The 18,393-nt window shown below is 30.9% G+C and overlaps 1 protein-coding gene across 7 annotated transcripts in view; it reads right to left on the minus strand.

Annotated features, from left to right (window-relative positions):
- Window positions 1-14,535, minus strand: part of LOC126858913 (protein NDRG3) — a 48,016-nt gene extending 33,481 nt beyond the window's left edge. For 5 of the 7 annotated variants that reach the window (XM_050609647.1, XM_050609646.1, XM_050609644.1 and 2 more), the window contains exon 1: window positions 1,762-2,096. Coding sequence is in view for 1 of the 7 variants with exons in the window: in XM_050609642.1 (XP_050465599.1) it covers window positions 13,881-14,272 (392 nt within the window). In the remaining 6 variants the exon portion in view is untranslated. Of the gene's footprint in view, window positions 1-1,761; window positions 2,097-13,880 lie in introns of those variants that run through there. The other 2 variants (XR_007688731.1, XM_050609642.1) reach the window with 2 other exon arrangements.
- Between the last annotated feature and the right edge of the window lie 3,858 nt (window positions 14,536-18,393).

An 18,393-nucleotide genomic window follows, 5' to 3' on the forward strand; every position in this document is an offset into this window, starting at 1 on the left:
CTATTACTTGATTCATGACTGATTCAAGCGATTAAAAATTCAGAATATCACGACGATTATGCACGATCGATCGTTTACAAAACGTCATTAATATCAGGTATAAAATTTATAAAAAAGCCGTATACAAAAAATATATTTGTTATATACAAATTTAGAAGTATTAAATAATTAAAAATTCTGTCTAATAAATTTTTCTGATATTATTTAGTTTGTCAATTTTACAGATATTTGTTATAGTAATTACGTAAAAAGAAGATATATTTTTAGATGAAATTTTCGATTATTCGATCTTTCAAAAATTATCAAGTTAGACTTGTTAATATAATTTTGTTCTACGTATGTGTAAAAGCATAAATTTATAAAATAGTAGCCAAAAATCATTAAATCATTGATTTGTTTCGCTTCATTAATATGCATAAAACGGTAAGATAAAGCTTTATAACGTGCATGCGTTTTTAAAGAGAAGGGTTTTTATACTCCTTCTATGCTCCACTTTAATATGTAATATTTTCCATTAAAATTAATATACAAATGTATAACGGTTAAAGCTGAATTTAGCACGTAGCTTTGAAAGTAAAGACTAAATTGCCAATACGATGAGAAATCTTATCGCGTCTGACAGTTTATTTTCGTAAGCAGTGACTTTTTTCCATCCTACAATTCACACGTAGCATCGATCCAGTACGCTTCGAGCGTCACCGAAGCAGCTGCAAGCTGTTACGTCTGCGATCAAATAATTGTTGGACGCTGATAGAAATTGGAACGTAAGAGGTTTCTGTTTATGTCTCTTTTTTAAGAAAAGATATAAAAATTCTTCTGAGAAAATTAGGAAAGTATTATCGCTTTTCGATGAAGCAATTTTAATTCTTTTTTAATATTCAACTTGGAATCTTAGGAATATTATAAAACATATTAAGCATTTAAAAATATTAAGAAATGATCTATCAGTATTGTGTAATTATCAGACTTCATATTTACCAATAACGACTGATTCATGAAAGTTGTCGTTACGTAAATATGATCTATAGATACCGAGTCTCCAGAGAGTTTAGGAACAGAAAGTGATCTCACATGCATCACTCAGATTATTTCTTTTTTTTTTTTTGCCTACATAAAGTAGCATCCAATACTTAAATTTCGGAAAGTATAAGGAGAGCTGGTAAAAGACAGAAAGAGGGTTGATCCCTCTATGGGATCTCGCGATACGTAACAGCACGCCAGCCACTTATGCTTGATCGAGGACTGGCATCGACCACGTATTATTCCGCGACGTCTAGTTTTTCTAGGAACGATCGATCGTCCCACAATCTAACCCCATTTCCCGACAGTCGTGACCGCTTCGCGCCCCGATGGGACCAATCCGCCTAGGCGACGTTAACGCGAAAATCGTTTGCGCGACGTCGTTGGCGCGCGATCGATTTAGCGCGCCAGGTTCGACCTTCGTAGTTGCAGCGCCGTATGACTCAACTGAGTCATCACGACGTCACCGACCGACGTTCTTAGTTTCTGTCAACTGACAATGATGACGATGAGGTCCCGCGTGCGAGCGCGGGACATCGATGCGCGTGATAAGACGCGTGATTTATCAACGTGATTTCGCCTGCGCGCACAGACAGATTATCACGGACGTAGCTCTGATCGATAGGTCGAAGTGATGGAGATTTTTCTTCCCCCTCAAGGGGATGGCAGATGAAGAGGCAGACAGAGAGCCAGGAGAGGGTGCAGACGCGTGAAGAGGAAAGGTGTTGATCTGGGACTCACCTCTTCCTACGCGAGTTCCGCTGCGGGCTCCGAGTGCCGAAGAAGAGTTGCAGCTTTCGCGCGGTCTTTAAACGCGTTCACCACGAGTACCTCGACGCGCCGATTGTCCCGTCTTACAGGCAACGCGCGTAATCAGAAGGATCGTAATCCTCACGCGAATTGACAATCGACCCTCGCAGATTGTCTGCTCGCTACGCGTCCACCTTTCGTGACGTGACGTTACAAGACGTGCGAAGATGGAGCACCACGACGAGACTGACGTTAAGAAGCGCACGGCGTGTACTCGACGATGTCGTACGGTTACTATTGGCCCAAGTACACGGCTCCAACTACGGACTGGTCAATGGGAATGCGCGTTGCTTTATGCGCAGTATATTCCGGATACCGGATTGAACCGGTTACGGACAGACTGCCGACATCTGGTCATGAGAAAACGCACCCGCCCTGTTCAGAATTCCCGCTGCGCACATGTAGCATAAAGCTGACTTTGGCTTACTCGGCCGGTCGATTATCGGGTGATTTTCGAGATATGATTTCTCAAGTAAAGATGAATACTTAACGGAACAGAGATTCTTTCATCGACATGACAGAAAACCGAAATATCTAGCGTTGGTATAATTTAAGGGCGCGTTTATATTAATAGATGATATCGATATGAATTTGTTTTTTATGTTACAATTAAATATTTTAAATATTTTAAAGCGGAACTAGTTAATATACACAATAAACGGTTGAATACAAGTTATGAATTGCAAATACATCTGTGTATTTAATCTATAATGATATGATTAATCTATAATATGATATGATTAATATATAATAATATGATTAATATATAAAATTCTTATTATTGGCCTTCTCGTTTTTTTAACATCTAATTTTTATTAATTTCTTAATAAAATTTCTATATCTTCAAAATTTTTATATCTTTAAACACTAATGCTTGACACGCAAGAATTTTCCAAGAAGTTTAAATGCGGATATGATCAGTTGCATGCATTCCTGTCTGGCATACTGATGTTGCATTTACAAAAAATTAGAACAATTTTTAAGCGAATGATAACAAGCAAAAATAAATAAAAATATATCATTTCCATATTTAGAAATATATTCCAAAATATATTCATATATGTATACGTAAATTATTTATTTTCGGTACTTTGCAATTATTTTACAACGCTAAATGGATTTCTAGAAATTTAATTCTAGAGTATTATCCTCCACCCTCAATTCTCATCTAGAATTTCCAATTGGCTCTCGTTTACTCCATTGTTCAAATTAGCCCGCAAGAATTGCAGAGCTGTCTAAGCGACTGTTTCTCGTAATCGAACCGCGTTGAGTAGCAGAAGAATAGAACAACGAACCGGAAGAGCTCTCGAGAGAGTTTAAGAGGCGCTACATTTTATGGATTTCACTCGGAGTCGAGTGAGAGAGATTAAATGAGAGGCGGAGGAAACTACGATGAGATCTTCATGGATGGAATCGGTGCTCCGGAATTGCGGAACGTGCGCCGAGAAGAGAGGGGGATTTAAAATCGCGAATCTCTCTATTATCTCTCTCTCTCTCTCTCTCTCTCTCTCGACTCTTCTTGACACCACGAAGTAAACGACCTGTTCCATTACATCCATCTCGACGGCTGGATAATCCGCTTCGTGGATTATTGTGGAGGATCTGCCTTATTTATGTTCGGAGTTAAAAGGATTTTTTCACGACACGTGATAATTTAAAGAAATGATCACTGTATATTGTTCTATCACCATTGACAGTTTTAGAAAGTTGTAAGAAAAAAATATAAAAATAATAGGCTTTTTAAAAATTATTTGGTGACATCTCTTTTTTTCTTTATTTCTAGATCAAGTCGATTTTCTATAATCGATAATAGCTATTCTCTACAAAAATTTAATTGTGTTTGTGGAACACCATATTTTATCACAATTTTATAGTAGCAAAAAAATATTATATATAACTTCTGTTTGAATTTAATTCTATAATAGTACATAATTTTTATAGTACAAAATTTAAAATAGTACAAAATTTTTATAGTTTGTTATTCAATCCGATTCATTCGTTCTTCGTGAATATTTTTCCTTTGAAGACATTGATTTCGTATAAATGTTTTAAAAACTTAATGTGTATTAAGAGAATATTTCTGACACACTCTACATAAATCCTAGATTTTGAATACAAGAAAGACCGCGATGAAAAGATAATATTACATGTTATGCTAAAATACGAGTATATATTCCCCATTTTATAACAATTTAGTAGCGCGGATTGAATTTTATTTCATAAAATTATCTCTGGGATCGCGATGATTAATACGCACTGATTTTGACGAAAACGTGTAATAATTATCTCTGACACATGAAACTAAGCCAAGAAAGGTACAAAAAGAGAAGGAGGGTGCAAAATATCCGGAGGGACCTGACGTATCTTCCGACGATATCCCTTTACGAATCCCACCGATGTGATACATCGCACCTGAACACCCGTCCTACCTTTCCTTACCCCACAACCTCTACCTTCGAGCTCTAACCTTCGGAATCCTCTCTCTCTGCACCGGATGATATATATTTCCCCGAGTATATTCATCATGAAAATGTATATTTATGTATACTTCCGCTAGCCCGTCGCTCGGTTATACATACATATATATTGTTACCACACGTCACCCCCGCAAGTTTTCGTCGGACTTACCGCTGCCCCGTATACGTCCGCAAAAGGTGCTTTATAATGCGCGCGGAATGTAGCAGACATATTTTTCCCGTCTATGTCCTCTCAGCTATCCTTTCATGACAGAAAAAAACCGATCCTTTGTAGAAAAAAAACTCGTCGGGGACGGTATTTAGTTTGTCAACCGCTATGACAAATCGCGTCACAGGAAAAACCGGTTTTAGAGTTACATGGAACATAGACGGTTGAATTTCATTATAATATTTAAATATACGTACGGAAGGCGAAACGTATTTTATATCTCATATGTCAACGAATTATATTTCTAATAAATTCTTGCCGATAGAGGAGCTTCTCAATTCAACAAAAGTAGAAGGCTGGATAAAGAGTATGCAATATTTCAATTAAAGCCAATCAGATTAAGAAAATACACGATGCGCTTACAATGAAAATATTTACATAAACGCGATAGTAAGACAATATTCTCTTTAGTTGTTACTACGATCTACCCATGGGATTTTCACCCAAGAGAAACAGGTGCACAGCCGGTCTGAGATACAACGTGCATCGCGTTACGATGCTTTCCCCGTGGGCACTCTTCGATAAATTTGCCCACAGGATCTTCCTTACAGGACACGAAAAGCGTGCTACTACGCCATATCAACCAAGTTCGTTTAAAGTGAAATTTTACTGAAGATACAACACCTCGAGATATACATACTAGAGAGGTACTTTATTTTCAGGAGCATAATTGTGATCTCAAAAAATATGCCTAGTTAAACGTAGATTCGAATTATTAATTGATAGTTTTGATTATTCAATTTAGATGCATATATATTTTATTACATATATATCTATTTGTGATATCCTCAATAATTTTTAACAAGTATTGTGAATAATTAATGTTTTATTATCTTCATATGATGAGATCAGTATTTTATTGAAGCATATAATTTTATTATTGTTTTAAGACTTCATAGAATTGAATATTATAATTTGATTTTGCAGTAATACCATAAAATTCAATTATTTTATACAAAATATTTGAATGTTCTATTTTATATTTTCCAGATACAATATTGCTTTTTCACAAAGAAAGTTTTTTTTATTTATTTTTTTTTAATGAATTTGTAATAGTAAAATTAATTTCTTTTTTAGTGATATTTTTTTTTGATTATCCAAACTTATAATAATTGTGATATATTATTTTATCACAAAAATATACATATAATTATATGTTTTTATAGAAAACATCTTTCTTTTTCTTAGGTAATTAAGATATTTTGAAATCGTCTTTTATATATGTAATTCATTTTTTAACTTCATCTTGCATATAATTGACATCGATACGTTCTTTAAAATTTGAATTGAATGAATGTTTTTTGCGATCATCTAAATATTTATTTTAAATCATTGTCAAATTTACATTTTGCATATAAAACCGTTATGTCAAGAGAAAAATACAAGAATTTAAATAGTTATGGCGAAACATTGCAGTATCTAACCGTGCTATCGGTCGCGACATCGTTTCACTGCAAAGTTTCGTGGAAATTTAATATTAATACGCAATTTTGTTCGCTGTCTTGTAGATATGGGTGCACACGTGTCTTTTAGAATTTAATATTTATATAGATATAACAGGGAGATATAAATGACGATAACGTGCTTCTTTCTCGCCTTCGTAAAGTGTAAAAAATGTAGTACTGTTGAGACTTTTTTTCCAGGTTTCTTTTTTTATATTATTTATTACTTCCAAACTATATTTCTTTTACTTAAACTTAAAACAATACACATACATATATGATCAATAAATATTTGTAATTATTAAGAGTGTTTTTAAGTTTATATTAATATATTTTTTAAAGATATAAAACACGCTCGAAGAAAAGAATCAATAGTAAATATAATGCAATTTTAGTTAAAAAACGAAATCTTTATTTTCTTTCGAACAATAAAAGTTTTAAATAAATTATTTTTTATAAGACAATATCTAGATGTGCTGTAGAACATTTATATTAATATTAATTACTTATTATATCAATTGTGTTTAATTTTTCAATAAAATGATGTCAAAAGAGAGAGAGAGAGAGAGAGAGAGAGAGAGAGAAATAGATATGAGCATGAATTATTGTTATACTCCAATAAAATTGCGATTTTTTTGCTTATATAAAATTATATGCATGTCTCCTTTTTAGATTCTAAAACTTTTTTGTGACAATTTATAATTGATTTATATTGATAAATATATATATATATAATTATTAAAATTATTAACACAACAAATAAACAAAATATCTTAAATTTTGTTACACATTATAGATTGTCTAAACTTTAATTTTGGACTTTAGAAAGAAATAAAAGACGTAGAATACTCACGAAAATCACATGTTAGGTGTTACGTAACATGTTCATGTAACACGTCATTTACGAGGCTTCGGCTACCGCGCGCTTGCCAACGAAAGCAACATGCCGCATCTTTCTCTTCCGCATTTCAAATCATTTCGTTTTCTCTGCAGTTCGCTTACTCAATAATTAATCAGAAAGAAAAGATAATCCTTAAATTTTTCCATATAAACATACTTTGGATGTTTCTTGTTTGTAGATTATTCACTTTATTACATTATTATATTTCTATTATGTATATGTACGTGATATTTTTTAAACTGATATTAATTAAACATAATTATTATATTTTTATTATTTAGTGAAATTTTCAGAATCTGTAGGTGTTTGAAGACTTCATAGTTGAATCCATAAATGATAGTCGTTACGTATACATAAATTGAGTGCATTGTGAACTTTTTAGATAATTATACAGTTCAAAATTTCTTCATCATTATACTATATGTAATCTCACGCAATCACGTCGTATAATAATTTTTTATTTTTAAAAATCGCTAAAGTAATTTGTTTAGAGTATCCTTATATATACGGGCTATATGTCATGGCTGTAGAATAATGTATGAGTGCATTGAATTATCTTCAGCCATACCGCTGCCTTATTCCGTTAAAAATTCATAAATGATAATGTATTCCGTGTTTTATGCATTACATGAAAAGAAAAAGGAATTAACGGGAAATCGTCTATATCAATGAAATATGTTCGTTATTTATTAGATTTTGTGATATATTACTTTTGCCATTCTATTGTATTAATATTTCTAACCAAATGCATTTGTAATTAAATCTTCAAGTTAGTTTCTTAGTTTCTAATCATTGAATAAATTTGTGTTTAATATAAAAGTAACTACTATAAGTTTAACAAATAAGAAAATAATCGGTGTATCAAGAGAATACGAAATGAAATGACATGAGCTTAGATTTCCGAGAAAAATTTCTAATACACTGTCAAGTTTTTATCTTAAAATTTTATAACGTAATATAATCTAATGAAATAATTATTACACATTTATTTTGTATTTTATTGCATTGTAATAGTATATCTTCAAGGCTGAATAATCTAATGAGTACTGCGTAAATTAGAGGAAAAGATGGATTCAATGAATATTACATACATTAGTCTATTAATTTCAAAGTATTTATGTGTGTTTAACATTTTTATCATGATTGTTTTATGATTGATTATGATAAAAACACATGATATATACATGCTATTATTTTTTCTAAATTGATATCTAATTATAAATGAAATTTTGTGAATATTTCAATGCATTTATGTAAATACGATATAAATAAATATATTTTAAATAATTGGCTAAAATATTTTTCATTAATCTCTAAATACGGCAGTAAAATTAACGAGTATCGCGGAAAACCTCGTATGGGCGGTTGCATTAAAGGTCATGATACATTTTATGTGCATTTTGTAAATCTTTCAAAGTGGACACGCCCCGCGGTTGTTTCTTGTGATTTGTTTGATAAGTAAACCGTACTCTCGCAATATAAGGTATTCGTTTGATCAGAATTCATTCGTGACCGCAAAAAAGGCCTCGTGCGAACATGCAGTATCGTGCTGATATTGCGAAGGGTGGATTTTATTGAAGATGAATGTCACTGGTGCGATCTTCTCTTCCACGTTTTTCGTTGCCTAGAACTGTACATCATTTCATGCTTTTAATCGAAATGTCTGAAATATTTGCAAATGTCATAAAAGAAATTGCCCGAAGAATTCGCGCTAATCACATCAGCGTATCTTTCAAATCTATTAATTTCTCGAAAATATTTGGAAATGCTATTTGGCAAGAAATCGATGAGATGCTTTTCCACTTTAATTATTAATGCAATAAGTAGATTACAGATAATCTATGTGCTAGTTAATCAGAAATAAAAAAAATAATGACAAAAAGACTATATTTTTTTATATTAAATATAAGACACGCATGTTAATTCTATGTTCAAATACTTTTTTTTCTTTTTAATTGTCACGGCATTAATTAAAGCATTTATTATATTATATTTACATATTATTATTACTTAACTTTTTCACAAAAAATTATCTGCTTATAATAACACGCTCTCTAAATTCAGAAATCTTAATACTGTATTTAAATAATAATAATGTTTAAATTCTATAATCTCTATAATTTTAAACAATTTTTTTTTTAATTTTTTATAATTAAATTAATAACTTCATAAAAAATAGTCTTAAATTTTTATATTTTTTTCATGTAAATTATTTTTTTTTCATCTGTTTTTCATGTTTATATTGAGAAGATCTGTGTAATCATATATGTGCGTTTAAGAATTTGTGCATTATTATATGCATGAAAATCAGAGTATTATTATCGTTTGTGACATAGTTTCAATAATATATTTTTTCTTATTCTATCTCTTTCTGTACATGTTCTATTTTACATCTAGAAATAGAATAATAAATTATTAAAGTTTATTAATAAAAGATATATTGCATATTTAGGGAGAGAGAGAGCAAGCGATTATGGGAATCAGTAATCTTTCTAATTTGGTTCCTCAGTAGTTTAGCTCTTATCAGACATATATATATATATATATATATATATATATATATATATATATATATATATAAATCTGTCAAATTGTCAGACGATCCCAATATCCTGTGTCGCGTTACTACATTGTGGTTATTGATAGCGATTTGCATTCAAAATGCGTATCATTGTCACTTCTCAAGTTATTTCAAATTATTCGTTTCTCTTCAAAATAGATGAATTTGTTTATGAGACGTTGTTACTTATACTTCTCCGCCTGGTACAGCCAGGTAAACCGACATCGCGAGGGAATTACGACGGCTTTTTAAAGGACGCACATTCGCATAAATAATTCATTGGATACGATTTTCTCTCTCCGCTAGACTTCGCGCTCACCGCGACGGTAGCGTCATGCGCGGCAAATCCTTCTCAGGCAAAGTTCGGAATTTGTACGCACAATTATGTAAATACATCGGCATCCTCGGCCCGGAGCTCACCTACGTGCTGAACTGCGGACCGTCTAAATCTACGCGAAAGCTCCGCTTTAGGTACGCTATAACGGCCGACTCGATTTCGCGCAAACTTGACAAATCGAGCACTCGTCGTCTTGAAAGTGAATAAGTAATTATTCACACCCAAACTTTCTTTGAACATTGAAGACGTGGATCAGATAATAGAAGTTGCCAAAAAGTAAGAAAAATTAAATAAAATAAAAGCAATTAGTCTTTAGCATTATTAAATCTATCATCATTTGTTAAAGATTTGATATTCATATTGGTAATTTTATGCTAATATTGATTATAAATATGATTATTATAATAGTTAATCATATTTAGCTTGCTTTTTTATGGTAATAGCCTTGCACGTTTAAAAATGATAATTTCTTTTTGATAAAATAACAATTTTAATAAAAATCTATTATCAACATATCACACAATACTTGTGTCTAATTTAAATAATTTGTGATAATAATTTAACAATATACATATATATGCTAAAATGCATAGCTTCTACACATATACATTACTTTTCAAATAATTTTATTTAAAATGTCTTCTTTTTTTTTCAAAACATGTAATACATATAATTTAATATATACATTTAATACATAACATATAACCGTAGTATGTAAATAATAAGAAATTTTTATTAAAAATATTTAATATAATTTTATGTTTTCGATTACATCATAACCCTATTTTAAGTCTTCTCTATCTATTTTAATATAATTTAATAATATATTAGATTTTGTTATACATATAATATTAGAAATATTAATTAATATATTTTTAAATAAAATTAAATATTTTTACATATTACATAATATTTAGTGAATAATAATATAATATTTTCAATAAAAATATAAATACACTCTTTCTCTGATTTATAGAAATTAAATTACGTTTTAAGCAATTGTTTTTTTAATTCACTCAATATACTTTTTAAACTTGCGCACACAATAGAAATAGTAAGAATAAATAATAAAAAAACATAAAAATTTATTGCTGTAAAAGGTTTGCAAAATGCCTTTAAATAAATCAAGCGCATGAGAAACCAATTGCGCTTCTTCTATCGATCATAGTCATTTGCAACGTGACGCAAAGCCATGAACGTAACGGTTTCACCCAGGCTTCCTGTTCAAGGTAAATATTTAATGGCGAAACCGATGGGATTTGCTGATCAATGTAAACCCTCTTTCGCTCGTCCAGTTTTTGAGGCAAGAACCACATGGTATCTTTTGCTCCCTTTGCTGTTATGCGGGAATGGTGGCGAGTAGGAAACTTCAGGAAAGCGAATTCACCTTCCAATTTATTTTTGTTCAAATAGAAAGAACCTTGCCACCAAGAATTGCCGTTGCAATGCTTTTTTAAAGTTGAAAAGTTGGAAGTTTATATATTTCACAAAAGAACTCGCTACCGATTTGACTTCTTTTGATATTTCAACCTGATTTCAATCTGGATTTATTCTCGTTTTGACAAGAATTTCATTAAGCATCTTTACCTCTAATCGATGGTTAGTGAATTTGTATATAATTTAATAATAAATTTTAAAAGACTCTAAATATTGCAATAATGAACAAAACGCGAGAGAGGAAAAGAGAAAAAGAAAAATTATTAAATTGCATTATACCACAATGTACGATCTATAAAAATCCATAACTATGCTAAATTAAAGATTAAATTTTAACAAAATTATTTCTCCGCAAAGTAAAATAATTATATATATAAACCATTTAATATAAAAGAAAATATAAATTTAAAATTCTTTACAATTCACGTTCAAGCGAAATGCGAAACGCGCTTGGAAAAGCATGCATTGTCAGTGAATATGTGGGCAAAATCACTCGGTCGGAATACACTCGATTCGGCGATCAAAAATATCGGGGCGATATGGGGTATATATTGTCTGAGAAGACCAGGCGCGACTCTCGTTTTCTCGTTCTCCAACCGCCATCGCGTCTGGACCACACGCACTGAAAGAATATATGAGCGCCGTCGTCGCAGTTGCGGCTCGTAACTGCAGTCTCCTTTTGACTTCGCATCCGTGCTACATCTCTGCGCAGACACTGATCCGAACAAATGGCACGCGCGTGCATGCGTTGAAGAATACTGAGCGAGGAATTCTCCATGAAAATGTACATGAACAACGTTCAGAACGAGATCCGGATACCGACACGTTTTATCTCGGTGTCTTTTTTCCTTTTCGAGCATGCAGTTTCATTAAAGTCGCACGCCATATTTTCATTTTATATGAATCGGTCGAGTTATCAATTTAATTATTATATTTGTTTCAATCTTTTTAACTTAATGGAAAAACGATAACTGTTATTTAGAAACTTTTAGCTTTTAAATTTTCAATACAGATTTTTTTTATTTGCAATACGAGTATTGTTTTTTTAACACTTTTTACTACGTTACATGTTCTTTAATGTAATTAATAATATTTATGTATAATGCTGCAATATCGTATTTACAATTTTTGTAAAAATTTTATATTATAATTCTTTTAGTATATATATATATATATATATAAAATAAATTAATTCTCTTATGACTTTTTTGTAGAAAAAATAATTACTTGCTTTTAAATAAATAAATAAATATAATTTTATATAAATAAATAAAACAAAAAAATAAATTAATAATAATACAAAAAAATATATATAGATATAATGTATAATATTGTGTTTTAAAAAATAAACATATGCTGTTTTATGTATAAAAATTGGAATTTAAATAGCAAAACATGCACACAAAATGATTAAAATTATATATAATAAGCTTTTATTTTCAAAAAAAAAAAACTTTTTTAGTTATTTAAATCATAAGAATAAATGCTAAGTTGTTTTTTTTTATATCTTTTTATTATATTTTAATTGTTATTGTTATCTTAGTTTGTAGATCTGTGTAGATAAAGAAATATTTATTGTAAAATGCAAATCATAGATATAAAAGCATTATAAAAGAAGTAAGAATTTTAAGATATATAAAAATGTTTTTTTTAAACATATTAAGAATAAAAATTATTTTCTATTTCTCTAAATAATAATTCTTTATCTTCTACTTAAACAAGCAAAATATTTATGAATGCATAAATGTAAGACATGAAAAAACTATCTAAAAAATCAAAATATTACAGATATCAAGAATTAAGTATAAATATCTTTTTATGTTACGTAATACTTCAGCTTATGCAAATATAAACTGCGTACTGTGAATCATATTGCTTTTACTGCGCGATTAGTAAATTAAATTGATCGAACAGAATAACAGCTTAGCATCAAATTATTCAATATTTCCGGCCGATCAAATTCGCTAATCGATAGTCTGCTATAAAGTGACATGAAACGATGGTGAATCCAAATACGCTCCTGTCAATTAATCTATCGGAAATTACAATGTATTTGAGACAAATAGGAAACTGTCTATATCTTGTCGATATAATTTCTATATCCGGTAAAATATTTATTATTATGAAATATGTAACTGTTAATTTATATATAGGAACTTCTTAAAAATTCTGTAAAATAATTACTTTTTAACATTTGTTTATGACAGTTTTTTTATTACGCGATAAAATAAAGTTATGTAATTTCACGTAAAATCGTTTGCGTGTAAAAATTTATATTAAACTAAAATTCTGAGTAATATGATTAATTTATTTAACAAACGCATTCTTTTGGAAGAATTGTTTGAAGAATTTTGTGTATGTGTGTAGATAGACGGTTTTACTACTGAATTATTTTTCTCTATTCTGTGTTTTGATAAAATTCATAAAATTACCATTATATTTATTGTGAGCTTTACTTCCGTTTTTTAAATATCTTCAAAAGCGATAATACTGATATATGATCTTACGATATGTTATTTAATGTATATTGTCTATCTTATTTTATCTTATCTTATTTTAATATCCTATTTATACTTTTTTTATCATTAAAACTAATCTACATTCAAAATAAAAAAATATAGTTTAAGTATTAATCTCTAATACCTATTTATCTGTTTATTTCCCTTTACAAATTATTAATTAGTGTACCTGTGATACTTTGCGTCGATTACGATTGTTTCCATGGGCTGTAGGACAAAAGAGCCGTCATCTTCGCGAGCCACTTCGGTGCTGTGATAAATCGCAATTTTGCTCTTTTCGTTGGTCGGATTTGGAAAGGCAGACTCGATAGACACGGAAATACCATTCTCAGGCAAGTAATAATCCTCTTGCGGGCACCAAATCTTTGGTCTGGCGCACTCCGATATCCTCTTAATCATCCTTCTTTTCATTTTATTCGTCTCACCTTGTTGCGTTCCACATTCTTTCTCCCTCGCATCTTCCTCCATCGCACTTTTACAAATGAGTTGAGAAATAAATTCTCGATCTATCTGCTCGATTAACGGTCCATCTACGATCCACCGCGTCCGATCAACCAACATACACTGGCTACGATTGAACGCTCAGCTTTCATATGAATTGACCAACTAAACACATTGTCAGATTGTTAAACGGCACAATTACGTTAACGATGTGAGGGCCGCAATGTAACAATTTCGTTACGCCAGGTTGAGCAGACAAATAAGCGAACACTCCCCCTATTATCGGCGCTCGATCCGCCTTGAAAACGAATTTGAAAAGACGGAATACGCGACAAAGAAACGGCGGTGAAGAAGAAGAAAAAACTTCTTAGGAAAGCGCACGTTAGTCGAGCTTTTGTAACGCACTGGACGATTCGCATGCAAAAGGAAATTCTCGATTGAAGGAGAAACCCCCTCTTGCTCTATCCCGGCGAAGCGACAACTTCGATCGGGGATTGCCGGTGAAAGGAAAATCACGAGGACGCACTTTGAGTTCTGACGTTTACTGCTGGTACTACTTGAACGAAATATCCGAAGGCTCTTCTTATCTGTTGTGCGTAGAATGGCAAATAATTAGTCATATAGCTTTTTGAGGGCAATTACAATTAAGATTTAATTATCGTTAAATTTTTAAAGTTTATTTAGAATTCTATAAATTCTCTCTTTTATGATTTCCTTTAATGATAAAATGGATAATTTTGTAATTGCTTGCGATATTTATAATGATTTTTTTATTTATCGAGTACAAAGCAATAAATTATTACTTGTAATATTTTTTTTAAATAATTACAGATTAAGTTTGTGTTTTTATATAAAATATATGACTAATTTTTATCATTTCAGAATTTTTATTGTAAATACACATTCACACATGTTATTTTTTGTATAAAAATAAAAATCATAAAGGCTCCAAGTCTTATAAATAGAATGAATAAAGAACAGGTCGTGTGCAGGCCGTGCATCCTTGCATGCAATCAAATGCTGCATCCTTTCTAAAGGAATCGATAGAAAGCTCCTCATTCAAAGGGTTTACGTAATACAAGATTGACATATGCTTAAACATTATGACATATTTCTTTTCTCCTATTTTTTAACTTATGTTTATTTTATTATGTCATTACATTCACTTTTTATGCAATATTCTTTACGTAATATATATCTTATTTATCTTTTGCATGTTAATTTGTATTTCAGATATATTGAAGATGGCTCGAAGTGGAACCAAAATGTCTATTAAAATTTTGTCATTTAAAATTTTATTATTTAAAATTTTATTATTTAAAATTTTACCATTTAAAATTTTATCAATTATTTCTAACTTCTTTATTATTTTTACTTTGCGTTCCTGACCAACTCTTATCAATCCGTTTTTTTTTTATCTATTCTTGTGTACAAAGTTTTGAATAATTTCTTTTATACACGAGCAGATCACACGCTGAGCAAGCGTAAAGTCAAATCCGCGTATCAAGTTTCGCGCTTTTATTTTTTTTTATTCGTTGCCCTTATCCGGCTTCAAGATAAGCCCTCTTCGAGTTTACTTCTCGCAACATGTACAAGTTCGTAAACTGCTCCGCCGAGAATCCATCGTGGCGGCGTTATCGGCCGCGTTATTCTTCCTCGACAGTGTATGCGGCTTTGGCCCTTTTTTCTTCGCGTCGAATTCAAAGGAAGATGTCTAGCAGAAGTAGAAATATGAACATGCACGCGCCTCAGTTTCGGTGTTACACGCATGGGAATTGTAAATTTTAGGCGGAGGAGACGAAAGAGGCACGCTCTTCTCTACGAAAGCGCAACCGAACACATCGAAGTAACCAATTGAAATGCTCTCTACGTTTCCTCGCGATCCTTACGATGCCTCCTTCCTCACGCCAGACGCAAAGATATAGTAGTCGGGGGTGAGCATAAAGTACGCGACGATATATGCCGCGAGGTGGGTGCGAATTTATGCCCTTATCCCGGCAATGCTACCGTCTCAAACCACCACGAGTACGAGAGCACCGGCGAAAACTCATCGTTAAACGCCGGATACTTGGTAGAAACTTTATGGCATATTGTGCATATACATAGTTGATAGTTGCTGAATTCTTCGATAATCGCCACGCAAAGTGAATCACTTTCCTCTTAAGTTTCCGTAAAAGAGTGTTTATTAATTTGTAAATGTAGATAAACTGAGAAATTATATAAAAATCAATAATTAGTTTAATTTACACTTTTATTTGTATTTAAAATATAGGACTGGATAATAGTGCAAAACTGAAAATTAATAAATTATTTTACCGTAAATTAGTAAATTATCTTAACGTAAATATATAAATTGATGTTGCTATAAATGCAATTTAATGTTGAAGAAAGAAATACGATAAAAAAAAAGAGTAATATACGAGATGAAGAAATTCAAAGATATTTTCTATTTTAGTAAAACTCGACGATATATCATCGTCAATTTTCATTTAAATCTCCGACCGCCCTCGTAATTCACGGGTGCAGCTGCTAACTGTCACACATACGTGTCACAAATAAATAAATCACTGGTGAACTACAGATGAATTAAAAACTATGACATCCAGCATTACAGATTATCTATATCGTCAGAATCTCTCTTTTTCCCTCAGCAAAATTAAAATAAATTTCTTATATTAACAAATAAAATAATAGATAGGTTTGAGAAGCAAATAGCGGACGTACATAAAAATGAAATATAGTAAATTATTTCTATATTATTATATTTTAATTTTATTTATATACTTTATTCGCATATTAACGGGGAATTGTATTTAATTGCACTCGTCACCCCCGCTAATCATTTATCATGAATTAATACAAAATATGCTTAATATAATACATTGCGGGAAATAACTTACTTTTAATTTATTTTTGATTTATTAATTATTTATTTATATTAATTTAATATTTTAATTTATTTAAAAAATTACTATAAATAAGATATTGTTAAAATGATTGGATAAAGTTTGTTTCAACAATAGTGAAAAATTTAAGAAATTATTTGACATTCTGATCAATTAAAATAATTATCAAATTTCAGTAGTAATGAATTGTAGTAATAAATAATAAAAAATATTTGTTTATTTCTTCAAATTGTTGATTATATTATATATAAATGGCACAAATGTACATAACTAAATTATAATCAAAAGATAAAATAATATCGTACTTTTCAGGCTGCAAAATATCTATCTATAATGAATTTAAATATAAAAGAGTATAAAATAAAAAGAGAGTATTAAAGTGTATAAAAAAATAAAAAAAAATTATATTTTAAAGCACACCGTCTATTTAAATTGTAATACGTATTATAAATGCAAGTATTACTATAGAGCGTATATTGCTATATATCAGTACTATTTTATTACTATGTAGTAGTTACTAGTAATAAATAAAGTAATAAATTAAGTAAAATATTATTTTAATAAATTAATTAAAATATTATCTTATTATATATTTACAATATATGTATATAGTATAGCTACAACAATTATAGTATAATCAATATTTTATTTACTAAATTTTTAAGTACTCTAACCATTATAAGGAATATCAACATTTGAATTATCACATATAATTGGAATATAAAAGTTTTTGTTTTTGTAATTTTTATTTGTTACATACAAGTTTGCACTTTGTTTGCGTTTTATCTTTTTTTAAAAAAGTTTAGATCAATATAGTTGCAGTATCCTTAACTTCTTTCATTTTACTCGTCGACAAATTTCTGTAACATTTATGCGGGAATGGAAACAAATTCTTTCGCTCGGACGTCTCGATATAGAGAACACAGAACATAGGGATGCGCAAGCTCTACCAGTACGAGGTAACTCGCCGGCCTGGACCCGCAGCTACGTATCTAATTATGTGTATCCCTTCGCGTAAATATGCGAGTGTTTGCGTAGACAAACGTGGTACTCGAGTTAACGCGACGCGAAGCGGGCAGGGTGGCGGTGGTTGGAAATTCATGAGCTTTCAGGAGAACCTAGGGATGGGAAACAGCGAGATTACCGGAGAAGAGAGAGACAGAGAGAGAGAGAGAGAGAGAGAGAGAGAGAGAGAAGGAATCAGAATAAGAGGTAGGAGAAGAGGTGAGAGGGCTCACAGAGGGCTTCCAGAGTTTAGGGAATACTGAGAGGAAACACAGGGTGCGCACATTACACTTCCTACTTCACCTAACGTGTACTATGTCTATGATACGT

Source organism: Cataglyphis hispanica, chromosome 2, assembly GCF_021464435.1.
Source record: "Cataglyphis hispanica isolate Lineage 1 chromosome 2, ULB_Chis1_1.0, whole genome shotgun sequence".
NCBI classification, from domain to species: Eukaryota; Metazoa; Arthropoda; class Insecta; order Hymenoptera; family Formicidae; genus Cataglyphis; species Cataglyphis hispanica.